This window comes from Pipistrellus kuhlii, unplaced genomic scaffold (assembly GCF_014108245.1).
Source record: "Pipistrellus kuhlii isolate mPipKuh1 unplaced genomic scaffold, mPipKuh1.p scaffold_m20_p_8, whole genome shotgun sequence".
Lineage (NCBI taxonomy): Eukaryota > Metazoa > Chordata > Mammalia > Chiroptera > Vespertilionidae > Pipistrellus > Pipistrellus kuhlii.
This window is the reverse complement of record NW_023425584.1, coordinates 60,745,090-60,762,558: the sequence shown is the minus strand read 5'-3', so window position 1 is coordinate 60,762,558 and position 17,469 is coordinate 60,745,090. Positions and strand designations below refer to the sequence as shown.

General features: G+C 33.6%; 1 protein-coding gene across 1 annotated transcript in view; it reads right to left on the bottom strand.

Moving 5' to 3' along the window:
• ANXA10 (annexin A10) overlaps nt 1-16,913 on the bottom strand; it is a 60,473-nt gene extending 43,560 nt beyond the window's left edge. Inside the window, exons 1-2 of the mRNA XM_045576457.1 lie at nt 16,706-16,913; nt 104-185 (exon numbers count right to left, since the gene is read on the bottom strand). Of these exons, the coding sequence (XP_045432413.1) occupies nt 104-185; nt 16,706-16,723 (100 nt within the window). The 5' untranslated portion in view covers nt 16,724-16,913. The remainder of the gene's footprint in view (nt 1-103; nt 186-16,705) is intronic.
• Between the last annotated feature and the right edge of the window lie 556 nt (nt 16,914-17,469).

The following is a 17,469-nucleotide window of genomic DNA, read 5'->3' as shown; positions in this document are numbered from 1 at the left end:
GTCTTCTGTTAGACATCAGATGTTTATACCCATAAGACAGTCTTAAAGCAAGGGAAAGCAAAAAGTAATTATTATAAAAGATGACAGAAATGATCAGGCTTACCAAATCCTTGGAGCGCCCCCCCTAGCATTTGGGCATCCATGACAGGATTGAAATTGGGAGCTGGGAAGATGGTTCCTTGTGCCTGGTGGGAAGAGTTCATGAGAAAGAGATTACAGTAATTTGCACAAAAGATTTTAACTTTTTTCCCCAATAAATAAAAACAAAAGTACATAAGTACATTCTACGTGTTTAAATTACTCTAAGATGCACACATATATCTATAAGTAGAGCATAAGGAATATAGTCAATAATTTTGTAATAAATACATGTGGTGCGAGGTGAGTATGGAAATACTGAAGGGACCCTTTTGTAAATATTAGAATGTCTAGTCACTATGCTATACACCTGAAACTAATGCAAAATAACATTGAATATAAATTATAATTGAAAAATTTTATAAACCTTTGAGAAACGAAGTTAATTGTGTATTACTTGCAGAGAGCAAATTTGGCTGAATTTAAAAAATCTATTCTCTGTTATTTGGTATCTATTATTCATCTAGAAAATGTAGATACACGAACTAGTAATAGAAAAATGTGATAGATATATGTCTTCTTTCTTTAAAAATGCTCACCTGAGGATATATTTATAGATTTTTAGAAAGAGGAAGAGAGAGGAGAGAAAAACTTTAAAGTGAAAGAGAAAGATCTACTGATTGCCTCTCTCATCCACCCCAACCACCAGTAGAATCTGCAACCACGATTTGTGCCCTCACAAGGAAGAGACACTGAAATCTTTGTTGTATGGGAGGATGTTCCATCCACTGAACCACACTGGCAAATACATATCTTCTTAATAAACAGTAAGCAATTTAGGAATTGGATACTATTTCATAGAAACTGAAACGAGAACTCTATTGGGGGCCTTTATGTTATATATACAAATTAGAGGTGATGCCACCACAGCTTTTTTTTTTTTTTTCCCAATTGGAAAAACTATTTTCCTTTATTTTTTCACTAGAGGTCTGGTGCATGAAAATTCATGCATTAAAGTGGGGGGGCCGGGAGTCCTACACCTCTCACAGTCCAAGAGCCCTCAGGGGCGGGAGAGGTGACACTTCATCACACCTCTGCTGCTGCCACTGCTGTCAGCACAAGCCTTGGTTGGTCCTGGTTACCTGCATCTTGGGCCAGCCCTAGGCAGCTGGGCAGCCGACATCTGAGGCTTGCCTGCACCTCAGGCTGGCCCTGGACATCTGGGGAGCTGAGGGACTGGGGGATTCTGGATTTGCCCCACCTGCTGTCTTGGTGGGACTGAGGGAATTGGACACTGCATTCTTGTGGCTGTGGGTGCCGCCATCTTTGAGGGTGGGACAGTCAATTAGCATATTCCCTCCTTATTGTCTGTGGGCACTGCCATCTTTGTGATGATGTGAGGGTCAATTAGCATATCCATTCTTTATTAGATAGGATGTGTGTGTACAATTCAGTAGAGAGGTAGTACTTAAAGGAAAAATATACCTAAAGACTTATGATGGCTCTTATGATAAATTTCTACCTATTTGTCCTTATTTTCCACTATAATTGTGTGTTTTTTCTTGTTTTTTTGTTTTCAATTTAATTTTTTTTTACTTGACACCACAGCTTTTTTTTTTATACAGCAGGGCCATGAAATATTGAAGAAAATTGAAATGCTTGAATTTAGATTATATGATTCATAAAAATCTAGATGATGTAGTTAGGGTAGAGAATTTTTAGCTGAAGCTTGCAGTTGCAGAGGAAAACATAGAAACCTGACTGACATTTCATTTAAATTCTGTCTCTTGCCAATAATAAAATGGCAGAACATTTAAGTTAGGCTTTCAAACCACAGGGTCTGTTATTTCAAACAGAGCCAGCCAGACTAGGCACCATATGACCACACTCAGCACAGGAGAACCATCAACCAAATTTATTAAAGAAGGGGATCTCTCCCCTTGTTTGTTTTCAGCGTGCCCAGAAACATTGGGAAAAATGCCTTTCCACAGCAAACAGCTCTGCTGGCCTTGGGAACTGAGGCATTTACTGAGCTCTTCCATAGTGATAATATCTTAGCTTCAGAGGGAGGTTTCCTGTGCCCATTTCCTAATAGTAGAAAATGAATTAATTAATGAGAGGAAGACTGGACTATAATTTCTACTCCAAGAAATATGCCAATACCAAGATACTTATGAAAAGGTTTTTGGAGGATTGGTCACTTGAGTTAAAATTAATCATGAAATTCAGGTTGAATTCCATTTGATTAATATTAATAAACCTGAATCTCTATTTGAAGTAGACTGGAAACCATATAATAATTGTGATATGGTCATATTTTCATATTTACAAGTATGACCATGTTAATAAAATATGATTCTTTTTAAAAAATATATTTTTTATTGTTGATAGTATTACAGATGTCTTCCATCTCCCCATTCTTTACCCTTTTCCTTCCATCTCTACCCACCTCCCCAGGTCTTCACTACTCTTTTGCCCGATGCCATGGACTATGCATATGAGTATATAAGTTCTTTGGTTTATCTCTTCTTATCCCCTCAACCCCACATCACTGTATGTCAGTCTATTCCATGCCTTCATGTGTAGGGTCTTCGTTTATTGGTGAAGTCATTTTGTGCATTAGATTCCACAAATAAGTGAGATCATGTGATATTTGTCTTTCTCAGATTGGCTTATTTTACTTAGCATAATAATTTTCCAGGTCCATCTATGCTGTCTCAAAGGGTGAGAGATCCCTCATTTTTATATCTCCATAGTATTCCATAGTAAAAATGTCTCACAGCTTTTTTAATCATTCCTCTACTGATGGCTATTTGGGTTGTTCCCATTCTTAGTTATTGTAAATAACACTGCTAAGAACATAGGGGTGAAATATTTTTCTTAAGTGCCTGTATGGACAGATATATGTAATTAACATAACAGTATGGTATACATCTTATTTTGCTGTATTACATGCATTTACAAACTTAAGTCCAGTTTACTTCTAATATCTCAAGTTTATTGGAGATGATGTAGAAACTGAATTTTCTTGAGCCAACCCTCAATTCTAGAAGCCATTCATTAGGAGATAACAGGAGTTTTATCTTCCTTATTTGCTAACCTGTGTCATTAATTGAGACTCTATTAGAAAAACAGACTTTTTTTCATCTATTGTGTTTGGATAGTTGATAGTGTTTTCTTTTTAACATATTATTCCAGAGAAATTTAAGATTTACATTTTTTGAAAGAACAGCTATATCGTTAAATGTGAAAATAATTTTCTTTTTTGCTATTTGTCACTGCCTTTTACTAGATACCTTTTGTCTAGGTAGTTCTTTCTCTGGTTTTTTGTTTTTTTCCATTGGGAAAATAGAGTTAGAAGACTTGTTTGGACAAATTTTGTGTGGACAATACAGTTTATTGCCTTGGTGACCTTAATCTTGTTGAGTGCTTTCAGCCAAAGGGCTGTTTTAAAGTATAAAAGAGAAAATGTATTTGAAAGCAATGATGCTGCCAGTGGAAATCGTGTTCTCTCATGGGATCATGAGGAAAGCATTTCATGGACCCATGAACAGGAGATTGTGGTGAGATAAGATGTATTTGGGTGGAAATAGAAGGCTGCCCCTGGGTTTCCCATGTCCCCTCCCCATCCATCCCACCATGGAAAAAGTTCAACCTGGTCTTCATCAAGGCCAAAAAAAAAAGGCCAATGTCCAAAGTTTCTTATTTTTATGCAGGTTTTTAACTTCATAATTTAAGGTACTTTAAATATTAATTGATTTTAATTATCTATATTATAGAGTATTATGTCCCCCGTCAATTTATTTAATTATTCTTTCTAGAAAGTAAAAATGAACAATGAATATGTGTAATAGGTTGTGCTGCATACTACTATTAGTTTTGCTAATGTAAATATTGTACAATACATATACACAACTAATTAAAGACAGAAGTGATTTGTCATAAAACTCGAACAAAGTACCATGGAATTTGGAGGAAGAGATAATCTTCAAGTGAAAACTAGAGTTCAAGGGAAGGCTTCTTGAAGAGGTTTCATTTGAGGCAAAAATCTCATATTTGATTAAAAATGTATTGCTTAGAAAAATAATTTCTTCTGAGGTTCTACTTCATTTCCAAGATACAATAGTTTAATGGGCTTATATTATTCATTTCCTTTTCATTATATCATATTTTTTTTCAGTGTAATTTTCTCATTAGAAATCTATATAGTAACTAAATGCTTGGAACGAAGAGAACAAAAAAAATGAGATACAGTCTTATACATAATGGAAAAACTATATCTCTTACTATATGTTATTATATATAATGTTATATAGTACTAATACTATTACATTTATATATATATAATGTTTTTAAGGAAAGTATTATATAAAAATAAAGCTATTCATATCGATAATTAAATGTAAAAACAAGCATCATAGAAACTAAATATTTCCAAGTGTTAGAGTTTCTATCAACTTTGATTGTTTACACATATATTCTGTATTAGCCAGATAGTTTAGAATTAATGGTCTAAAAATATAGAGAAAAATAGAAAATAAAAATTTTTCTTCTTCAGATTATCTTTCTCCAAATAAATAATATACTGGACATAAAAATGTTGTTATAATTTTTAAAAATATTTAGAATTATTTTTAGAGATTATTTCCTTTAGATTAAATCTCTAAAAATCTCCTTTCACATCATGAAATAGTTCTCATTGAGAAATCCCATTCTAAAAAACAGGTACATCTACACAATGGAATACTACACTGCGGTAAAAAAGAAGGAGTTCTTACCATTTGCAATAGCATGGATGGACCTGGAGAGCATTATGCTAAGCGAAATAAGCCAGTCAGAGAAAGATAAATATCACATCATCTCACTCATTTATGGAATATAATGAACAACATAAACTGATGAACAAAAACATACAGGGATAGAGAAACATCAATCAGACCATCAAACCTCAGAGGGAAGGTAGGGGAAGGTGGGGATAAGGGGGAGAGATCAACTGAAGGATTTGTATGCATCCATATAAGCTTAACCAATGGACATAGACAATAGAGGGGTAAGGACACAAGTCAGGGGTAGGAAGGTGGGTGGAGTAATGAGGAGATAAGAACACATATGCAATACCTTAATCAATAAAGAAATTAAAAAAATAAAAGGTTTAACACCTTCCTCTGAGTGAAACACCAGCTGGATTTTGAATAATGTAGGCAACACTCCCCATTTATCAGTATGACTTTTTAGAAAAAACAGTACACTGGTACCATCATGCAGTACCTCCTGCTCTGAGAGAGCAAGCACAATACAGTCACTTCACCCTCAGGTTGGTCTGAAGGATTTTCTGGGAGCTGAGAGCACAGCATAAATCAAAGGAAATAAGAACCTGTAACCCTAGCCGGTCTGGCTCAGTGGACTGAAGGATCCCAGGTTTGATTCCAGCGAAATGCACATGCCTGGGTTGTGGGCTCAATCCCCAGTAGGTGGTATGCAGGAGGCAGCCCATCAATGATTCTCTCTCATCATTGATATTTCTATCTCCCTCTCCTCCCTTCCTCTCTGAAATCAATAAAGAAATATACTTTAAAAAAAAAAGTTAAAAGAAAAGAACCTGCAGTGTTGCAATAGTGTCCTCTCCAAACAAATAACCTGTCTGTGACCACTGTGTAACTGATCCTCACACGATGCTCTGCAAAATCATTTCAGCTGAAAGAGAGGAACTTGCCTTTTTATTTAATTTTTTGAAACTCAGTTGTTCAGTATCCTATGCTGATAAGGCTGACTGAGTGCTCCCTCCACCCCTCATACACACCTTTTCTTAGAGCTTTACAAAGGTCCCCGACTGACCCTTATTCAATGGGAGAACTGCAAACAGGTGACTCAGTTCCTGTTCACCAGGAGCTTAGTCTTCGCTGGTGGAACAAGACTGTGATAAGAAACCTTGGTACCATGTGGTTTACGCCTGCCAAAGATTCTACTCAACTTTCCTTGTGAATGGTCTAGCTAATAATGATGCTGTGTCATAACGCTGCTTCTATTCAATAGTATATTCTTTACAGACCTGAAATAGCATTTAAATCTAATGACTATATCCTTGTCCCATGTAAAATAATGTGTAAATCTATCAGTGTTCTAGAGGTGAAGGAGGCACTGTACTGCTTACTATTTGTATAGCTACTTTGCAATTAAACACCTTTATGTTCTTATTTAATTTGACGTTATCAGCAAGGCTCTATCAGGCAAGTGTTCTGATTTCTATATTGCATATCAAAGTAATGACTCAGTATTTGTGCAAGGCCATTGGCTTAACAGCTGGCAGTCAGAATACTAGTGCTCTGACTTTGAATCCAGTGCTTTTTCAGCGTATCTTGTCTCTCAGTTCTTTTCTCTTTTGCTGTTATATTCTCATTTTTCAAAAATTAACTCTAGCCTAAACTGGTTTGGCTCAATGGATAGAGTGTTGGCCTGCGGACTGAAAGGTCTCAGGTTCAATTCTGGTCAAGGGCATGTACCTTGGTTGCAGGCACATCTCCAGTTGGGTGGGGGGTGGTGCAGGAGGCAGCTGATCGATGTTTTTCTCTCATCGATGTTTCTTACTCTCTGTCCCTCTCTCTTCCTCTCTGTGAAAAATCAATAAAATATATTTTTTTTTAAAAAAAATTAACTCTATTTTCATATATTTTTATGTCTCTTATAAATAAATAATCTTAATGCTTATAATGTAATATCAAGGGGATAAAACATAATCATATTTTTTAAAGGTTAAATGAGAAGCAATTTCAATACAAGGTCTAAGTGATTGATCATACTCAGGGAACACATGTGGTCCTAAATTTCAAAGTGAAGATAAGGATATGCTGACATTTAATGTGTGAAGAACTGCAATTTATGGATTTTTAAAATTTAGATAATAGTGTTTTACTGAAGTATAATTTACATATAGCAAATACACAAATATATGAATATAGTTCTGTTATTTAGGGCATATGTATATACCCATGTAACTATCACTATGATTAAGATATAGAACATTCTAGGACCTCACAATATTTTCTTGTGCCCATTCTCAATCAATTCCCATGCCATCCTCAGATTCAGGCAACCACTATTCTGTCTCCGACATTAAGATACCCTGCTTTCCCATTTTATGTAAGTGGAATCACTCAGTATGCCAACTTTTTGGACTGGCTTACATTTCACTCAACATTAATTTTTTTATTTTAAAATAATTTTTATTTAATACTAGAGGCCCAGTGCATGAATTTGTGCACAGGTGGGGTCTGGCCAGCCTGCCTCGATCAGGGGTAAGGGGGGTGATCTGGGGTGGGGGAGAGGCCAAGGGTGATTGTGGTATGGGCGGGGGTGGGGGGGGGTGACTGGGGTTGACCAGCTAGCTCCTCCCCCTGGTCAAACTCCCAGTTGAACTCACAGTTAAGGGGGAAATTTGCATATTAGCCTTTTATTATATAGGATATTGGGGTGGCATTGGTTAATAAAAGTACACAGGTTCAAGCATACAATTCTATAATAACTCATTTGTATATCATATTGTGTGTTCACTATCATAAGTCAAGTCTCATTTCATCACCATTTATCCCCCCCTTTACCCTCTTATACCCCTGCACCTCTCTTTCCCTCTTGTAATCACCACCTGACTTGTGTCTTTGTCTATGAGTTTTTTGTTTTGTTTTGTTGTTTCTTAATCCCTTCACTTTTTTCACTCACCCCCCAAATCCCTCCCCTCTGACAGTTGTCAGTCTGTTTTCTGTATCTAATAAATCAGTCTGGATTTATTAGAACAATTTCTACAAAATGATGTCGCAGGTCTTAGATGGTGATTCTAAAATATCGGCAGCTTCCCTTTAATTTGATATTTTTAGGAAGGTAAGTAGCCAGCACTCTCAAAGCTCAGTAATCTATTTCACAAATAGAAATTGCCTCCTCCTGGTGATTAAAACTTCTTTAGCTTTTAATAAAAGAAATCAGTGAAAGTGTTATCTAGTGAACTGTGTGTTCTTGAGATGTTAATGGAAGGAAAATGGTCTCCCTTGCCTACCATTATACATCCTTTCAGGCACCAAAAGACGGCTGTGGAAAATGTCATGATGCTCTGTTCCCAGCAGATTTTACCTTTATAACAATGCATGGTTCTAGCTGCTTTTACTTTTTCCCCCTCTGAATTAATACTAACTTATAGCAAGAGAATATTATTTTAAAGAAAAGCCAGTTTGAAGCTCAATAAAATCTTGGCTGGATAATCCGTAAATAAGTTGTATGTCTATGTAGTAAAGAAATTATATATTTCTTTATTACTTTTTAAATTTCTTATTTATTAATTTTAGAGATAGAGAGGAAAGAAGGAATAGATAGAGAGGGAGATATATTTTCCTACATATCTATGCATTTATTGGTTGATTCTTGTATGTGCCTTGATCCAAGATTGAACCAATAACCTTGGCATATCTCCAACCAACTGAGCTACTCGACCAGGACCTATATTTCTATGTGAAAAGAAATTTTACCCAAACTAAATTTTGTTCAGGGTAATTTTTGTTTTGGACTGTTTTAAGCAAATGTCTGCATATTTTTATGCTATTCAGTGAGTGAATATGTATAAATCTCAAAAAATACTAAAGAAAAAATTATGGTATCACAGTAAAGGTGGAAGGCATTCTATATAACCATTAGAAGTTTTCTTTACAGACATTAGTTGTATGTTTAGCCATATTTTTTCCCTGGCAATGAAGGAGACAGAGGAATACATTATATATTGATTTGTTTTACATCAATTGGTTCAGAGCTGTCTACTTCTTTAATGAAATGCTTTGACGGCATGATCATAAGGAATAAGTAAGACATTGTAGTTAACTTTATAAATAGTTGACACTCTTCAAAAATGTTTCCAGTATTTTAAGGTAATTTTTAAATTTCTCAAGAGTACCCAGTTTTATAAAGATATTGAATTTAATGTTGTTATGCTTTTACTTGTAAAAGTTGATCAGTGTTCTGATAAATATCAATTGATGTGATCTCAGTGTGTAATATATATTTCAGAAGTTAACAACAAATGTTATAGAAGAAAAAATAATTCGGAAAATATTGATTTTTACCAAATTATATGGGAAGATATCTCTCCTCTTTTATTAATCTTCAAAGTAGTTTATCAGCCATTTGCTAAACGACACAACAGTACCAGGAAAGTCAGCCACCCAGAGGGAAATCCAATCTTGTTATTTTTATTTAAAAAAATGCTCAATTGTTTGGGAAACACAGTGGACTCATATTGGAAAAAGGCTGACGCTTAGATTGCATGGAACTTGCTGCTTTGAGTGAGGAGGGTGGTTTCGCTTCCCAATGCCTGAACTCTAAGAATTCACAACATTTTCAGAGTTTGTTGGAAACAGGACTTTCAGTGTTTGCCATGGACCAACTGACAGCTATAAATAGCTTGAGATAGCTGTGTCGTTTTTGAAGGGCTCCAAAATCTTCCTTCAGGAGGAGTAATAGGAACCGTGAGAGCAGACTGAGATAAACTTCAGGAGAAAGATTACTGGCAATGAGAGGTATTTAAAAAACCTACACTGATGCCAAAGAAACACCGTCCATGGCCAAAGAGCATCAGTGCTAGGTCTTATTTTCGGAGGATGTCTTATTTTCGGGGAAACATAGTATTGGCCATTAAGTTGTTGTAAGTTCAGTTGTGACTTTATTTTCCCTCCAAATTCTCATTTTAAAACCAATAAGTTACCTATTACTAAGGGTTCATAAATATGACTTTTTTTTTCTTGCTTTGAAGGAACTACTATAGTAACTGCAAATATTTAATTTTTATATATAACCTACATGTTGGATTAATCACATGGCATTTAGTACAATAAGTGATGAAATGTACACAGGAGATGTGTTTGTCCCCAGGTATCAACACTATCTTTTAGCACCTTGTCTGTTTTCTTATCATTTAAAATACTGACATTTTGAAACTGGCAGCTAAGTGAAAGCTTAGAAGAATATATTCATATATCTAATATTTCTAAAGAAGTTAACAATAATTCAAGATGATTACTATTGTAATGATGGCAACAAATCAAGAATCATCCAACTATAAAATACGATATGATTCTTACGTTTTAAAAAAACCATTACTAGTACACATTAATTTGAACAATGTGTCTGCTGGAGTTAAAGTGCTTTTTTTCAAAACCTGAGAAAATATTTCTGCAATGCTTTTAGTTCTGGCTTATTTAAAAACAAGTAGCACAATTATGAGTTAAGATAATAAAATACATTGAGGTACCCTGTTGCTTTATTACAAATTGCCATAAAATAAAGAAGAAAGGCCAAACTATAGTAGGTTGATTCCACTTTATCTAAAATAGAAGTACATAAAACACATTATCTTATGTACAAATAGCCTATATTATTTTTATGTTTTGTACATTATACATGTCATGTCTGTTAACATATTTTTGTTCTGGTTCCTTCCAACATAATTATCAGAATATCTTAAGGACCTAAAGTATAATTGAGAAAGAATATATTCATAACTACATGTTGTGATAAAATAGGATGCTAGCAAAAAAAAAAAAAAAAAAAAAGGAGGGGGAGAGGGGGTTCATAAGAAGTCGCCTTGCCCTAGTCAGTTTGGCTCAGTGGATAGAGTGTTGGCCTATATATATATAGAGAGAGAGACTTAAGGGTCTATATATCAGGAAGGTTTGATTCCTATCAAGGGCTCAATCCCGGGCCCTGGTCAGGCATGTGCAGGAGGCAACCAGTCAATTGGTGTGTCTCTCTCACATCAATGTTTCTCTATAACTCTCCCCTTCCCTTCCACTGTCTCCAAAAATCAATTTTAAAAATCCTCTGGTGAGAAGTGACCAAAAACACACATAAAAAACCTAGTCTTTTTTATGCCTTGCCTGAGAAAGGCAGGTCCACAAGCTATATGCAATTTTATAACTCCTTGGAGACAACTCAAAAGAGGCTGGGGTAGGGATATTGACAGTATGTACTATGAAATACTTTAAAAAATTCCTGTAACTCTTTCATTTTTGGTAAATCAGGCTGAGCTACTCCTCATTACAGGGTTTCTGCTAACAGAGTAAATCAATGGTAGACAGAGGGCAGGGTGTTGGTCTAAGAGGTGGAACTACTGAAAAATCAGTAAGTAATGCCTTGTAAATGTTGTCTTTCTGTTTTCTCCATTCCACCTAATTCCAGAAATACATGACTCATTAAAATAACTATGAGTTCTATTGCTCTAATATCATTTGTTAAGACTTTAATCTTATGATTTAAGAAAAATATATATATGTGGTTTTTAAAGGAAGTGATTTGTGATAAGTGGATAACTTTTTCCCTGGACTATTTGTTAAATGGGTTAATTATAAAAAATAAAAATGAAATATGACCAACCATATTTTTTTCTGTTACTTTGGTTTTACAACTTCTAATGTTATTTAAATTTTGAGATTTATGGGTTTAACCTAATGCTTACTTAAATGAGTGCCATGTAATAATGTTACCAATAGAACTATAACATCAAAATAACTTTCCAGATAATTTTTAATTATCTGAAAATGTCTAGCATTTAAGAGAAGCCAACATATGTAAGAAAGAGGTGCTATCCTCCACAAGCCCTATGATCTGTATATTATAAGCACTTTGGAAAATGGCAATGATTCTACAAATTTAAGATTTATTATTGTTCTTGCTATTATGGTAAATACTCTGAAAGCTCTAAGTGAGGGCTAAAGCTTTCTCTCAATCTCTCCTTTAATGTTTCTACCTTCTAGTGCATGGCTTTATCTAATTCCAAAATGATGATGGTTCTTATACATCAATGTAGTGCTTTAAGAGTGCAGTTTTTGGCAATCATATTCACTGTTTTTTCCTAGTATGTAGAAGTGCAAGCAAAGATGGAAGCAGAGTGACCAAGTAGGAGGCTATTGCATAAAGTTGGCAAGTGATGATGATGGTAGCTTGGACCTGCGTTGTTGCAGTGGAAGTAATGAGAGGTGTTTAGATAATGAAAATAGAGCCAGAAGTCTTTGTTACTGGATCATTTGTAAGGTATGAGATAAAGAGGGTAATCAGCTATAAATACATTTTTAAAAATTTACACATAAAAAGTGTTTGAGGTGTGCCTGAGCTAATAAGAGGATGGGTTTTCCACTCACTGGGTTGGCAGCTAGTTATATGACTCTGGGGTTCAGGCATAGCTGTTGGGTTAAAATATAAATTTTTAAAAAGAAGACTTTGAATGCATTATAATTAAAACCATTATATTGAACCCAATGAGCAAAAGAGTGGGTATAAATTAGAAAAAGTTTTAAGAATTTAGCCCTGGGATATTTCTGGCAAAGGAGAATGGGATTCTGACTCATGGGAGTTACTGCTTACCTTCATGAGTAGAATGGGTGAAAACCCACTTAGAGTGGATTCAGAGATAATTAGAGGAGAGGAATTTGGTATAATGAATACAATACACTTTTGAGGAGTTTTGCCATAAAAAAGAGTATTTGGAAGTAACTATTTAGGGGAGTAGAATTATGAAAAATTTTTAATATGGTAGAAACTATTTAAAAATAAAGATTATGCTGAATTTAACAGAATGTATTTATATTTCCACTCATGAAACTTTTTTTTATTCAAGACTTTTTGTTATTCATAAGTTTTATGAATAATTACACATGTATAGGTATGTATGTGTATATTCAAGTTTAACATTAGTAATATTAATAGATACAAACAACCTCATCTCTACAAGCAGCATCAGGTGTTTTGAATTAGAATTGGATTCAAATTTTGGCACTGTTACTTAAAACTGTTAACAATGGCTCACATTTTTTGGGGGGATGCTATTTTCATTCCAGGTTTTCCTAGTGCATTCCTTGTCAATTATTAAGAAATGCTAACATTATAGATGCTATTATCACACCCATTTTTTTCAGGTAGGAAAGTTGAGGTACAGAAAATACTAAGTAAGTTGTCCTCAGTCATATGGATCCTAGGGGGTAAAGCTGGCTTTGACCATATGTTTAACTATTATTGTACTGTCATGGTGAGGCCAGCCCTTACATTAAAAGCCATCTACAGCTATCATAAAGAGGCTTTAAAAAATGTAACCACATGCCTATATATCACTTCAAGGAAAAAGTTACTTTAATTTTTCCAGTTCAATATCTATTAGTTCAAAAGAGGACTCAGTAAAAGTTGAAGCTATCTATACCCAGCATGATTCATAACTTCTGTTGAATCAAAGTATGTAAAGTTCAGACAATGTAGTCATGTGATAGCAAAAAGCAATCTAAAGTCTGAGTAACCTTTTATTAATATTTGTTCAGTAAGTCATATTGTAGATAAACAATCAAAGTCAGATTTCTTGGATGGAAGTTTTCCTCCCAGGAATACCTTTCCATAGGAAAAGCCTGCTTTAAAAATAATCTTACCTCATCAACAGCCTCACTCCCTAGGGAGGTCTTCTCAGCCTGCCATCACTCCTGGATAGAATGCCCTGAATTTGTTTCTGATTTTTTCTTAGTGTTCTTCCTTTATTACATGCAATTCACTGCTTAGCACCAATGCATTCATTCATACTAACTGGGTTAAAATACAGAACGTCTTTTTGCCCACACTAGACATTGCCAAATTGCTGTTGTCTGACTTTGTTAATCATGAGCCATTTTAGGGACATATTAAGAGCATCTTTATTAAGATACTGCTGCTAATTTTATCTCTCTTTTAAAAAGTATATTTTTATTGATTTCGGAGAGGAAGGGAGAGGGAGAGAGGGATAGAAACATTATTGATGACAGAGAATCATTCATTGATTGCATCTTGTATGCTCCCCAACTAAGGATCCAGCCCACAACCCCGGGCATATGCCCTGATTGAGAATTGAATGGTAACCTCCAGGTTCATAGGTTGATGCTCAACCAGTGAACCACAACCTGCCAAACTAATTAGATATCTCTGAATTGGGTTCAAAATATGTATTCTTTGCTTCATAATATGAAGTCAGGATAATCATAGTTAGCCACTTTTTATTTTTGTGGTAGAAATGATTTTGGATTTGGGCAGGATTCTACTTCACCACTGCCTGGCTTTTCATTCCTGGGAAAAGTATTTACTTCTCAAAGCCTAAATCTATTCATGTGGAAAATGAAGATGATAATATCTTCCTTCAAAGTTTTCAAGACTAAAAATAATACATGTGAAACTGCTGAGCAAATATCTGGTGCCTCCAAGAACAATTCCAAAACCTTTGTGTGCTAAGTTGTATTCTTGTAAAAAGATTTGTTTTGACTATTAAATTAGACAAGGTATGCACAGCTTCTGATGTAGAGATGGAGGCACATTTAATAATTGTTTCTCTACTTTACATATAATAATATATAATGTTAATTGAAGTGTGGAATATGATGTAAATATATTGGTTATAATACTCCTATAATTTCCTATCAGTGAATATGTATGGTAGAAATAGGAAGTAGTCAAAAGGATAGAAAAAGGAATATGATTAAAGTTTACTTAGAGGCAAAAAAAAGAGTCTATTTAAACAAATGGGTCTAAAGTAAGTAAAATATTGCTATACAAAAAAGGGAAGGTCAGATGATGACTAACAGCACAAAAATAGTCAGTAGTTTCATTAGAAGAATCAGGCATATATTTGAAAGAGGCAGTATTTTAGCTTGAGTTATAATCGCATTGGAATGCCTGGGTTTAGTTCCTGGCTTATGTTTATTTATTTATTTTCTTCATCTAGGAGGGATACTATCTTCCTCAAAGGAAACAGTTTCAGGGTTGCCATAAAATAACATAATAATTTAATTAAATCTTGCTTTCAATAGATGGTCTTGTGGTCAAGCACACAGGTAAAATACACTATGGATCAAGGGTACATTACCTTCTTAATGTAACTAACCTACCTAAATGATCTTAAATATTGGGGGCAATCTAAGTCCCTAATTCTAGAAAGTAATTTTTAAAGCACTACATATGTTTATTTTTACAGAAGTATATCCACTTTTATGATTCTTGCCTCTTGCTTGACTTATATTAAATTTCCCTCTTTAAGTTTTGTAACTCAAACTAATAAATTACATTGGTGGCTCTAAAAAATGGTCATGCATTTGTATCGAGCCTATAAATTCAGATGTCATCTATATTGAACTGCTGAGTAAGGGCCCAAGACTCTATTTGTAACAAGCAGTCAATTATTATCTGAATTATAATATAAGAATTTGTGCTTTCTTGCCTATAGAAGACTAAGTTTTTTTGCTTGAAGACACTACACCCAAAATGGAGATTAAATAGATAAACTTGACCTCAGTTATAGGTCTCTTTAATACTAAGTTATAATCACAAGGGCCACATGTTTTAAGATAATAAATAATTGCTTTAAAATATGATGACATTGATTATGTAAAACTTACTGAGATAATACATAAAATCCAAAATTTACCTCTAATGTAGATAATCAAAACACAAATGAATTTTAGGTATGTTCAAATGCAACTCTTTAATCTCTGATATTCTTTATCTGTTTCAGAAGCACTGAAAATCATTGCATTTCTTTGAAATCTTGTCATCATCAAAACTTTAAGTAATTCCTAAAATATGACTTAAATATTATGTTTCTTTTGATAAATTAGCATGTAAATGTTAATAGAAGATATACACAGCACATATAATATAATATTAATTACTTCAAAAATTGTACTTGAATGAATAGGAAGGGAGAAAATTATATAACTTTTTATAAACTAAATAATTTGCTATATTGGCTGAAATTATCAAACTTCTTTGCAATTAATATAATAAAACAATAATGAGGTTTCAACTGCCTATAAGATCCTGAAATCTTAAGATAAAATTAAGATTCTTAAGACATAAATAATGGAAATTAGCCATATTTTAGGTTCTAATATAGAATTTAATTTGAAAAACAAAATAAGTAAATTAAAAATTTCAATAATAATTATACTTTTTAAGTAAGCAAATAACATGATTTATGTGCCAAAGTTTAACCAAATAATTGTAAATGTTTGCCTAAAATAGTAATGTTTCTGAAAATGTTGTTTATATTTTAGATTTCTGAAACACTTACCAATTCACACCACATGTATAAATTTAAAGGTCATGTGAATTGGATATCTTTACAAAAATTTAAATTTGGATAACTCAGTCTCTATATTTGGCTCTTCAAAAGTTTGTGAACTATTGAAGCAGTTAGATCAAAATGATTCAGACAAGGAAAAAAATGAAATTACTACTGCTTGAATTCAACAGATAATTTTTTAAATTAAATCATATTTTCTGAAGAGGTCATATTTATTGTGATTAGAATAAATTAGAATTCTAATTTTTAGAGTTAGAATTATGAAAGTTAGAATTATAAAAGTGATAACACAATCCTTTGAAATTAGTATGGATTTGAGATTTAGTAATATTAACATTGTTTAATAGTTATATCAAACTCCTAACTAAAAATTTAATAAAGTAAATTAAAACACCAATATTCCTGTTGAAAATGTCAGTACCACAAATTAAATTTTTAATTATCAAGTACCAAAATGAAGTAAGTTTTAATTCTCTAAAGATTAGAAAGTTTTAAAGAAATAGCTGTTATACTTACATAGTCTCCAGAAAACATTTTGATGGTTTACTTCGGAGCAGATCAAAAGATTTTCAGTAAGTGATCAACCATGCAGACTTGTTTTCCTATGCAGCTAGAAAGAGCTGAAATTCACTGCTCAATCAAGTTTAAATATGTCTACCTTTCACCTCAGTGTCTCAGACAAGAAAATATGGAGCCGATTCTGGGTAAAGCCCAGGCTAGCGATACAGTATCTATGCTGAGCTATCAGTCATAGGTGACTAGGCACAATTACTGCACAGAATAAATAGAACCGGTAGCCTAATCCCTGATCCTGTGTTGATTTAAGAAACATAAATTAGCCAATCAATGAAAGAAGTGTAATCTTTTGAAAAAGGTGATGACTTATGGAAAGGTAATTTCATTAACCACAAAGTTAATAATTTATTTTCTGCTTTACCATTTTTAACATCCAGACTCTCTCAGGAACTCAAACTCCTACCTTCATTTTAAAAATTGCTAGATTCTGTGTGTGTCTGTATCATTCTTTACATAATTGTTACTATTACATATCTGGTCTTATATTAAGAATGTATTTAGGACAGGATTGATTACCCAGCAATAAAGTCTCTGGAAAAAGTTATTTTCATACTTTCCATACATTTTATTTGAATATTTAACTTTATTAAATTTTAAGAAAACAGATTTTAAAAATACTTTTAAAGTACAACATATTGTTAGGAAATATATATCATCATGTTTCACACATTATTCCAAATATAAAAATACATATGTACTATGTC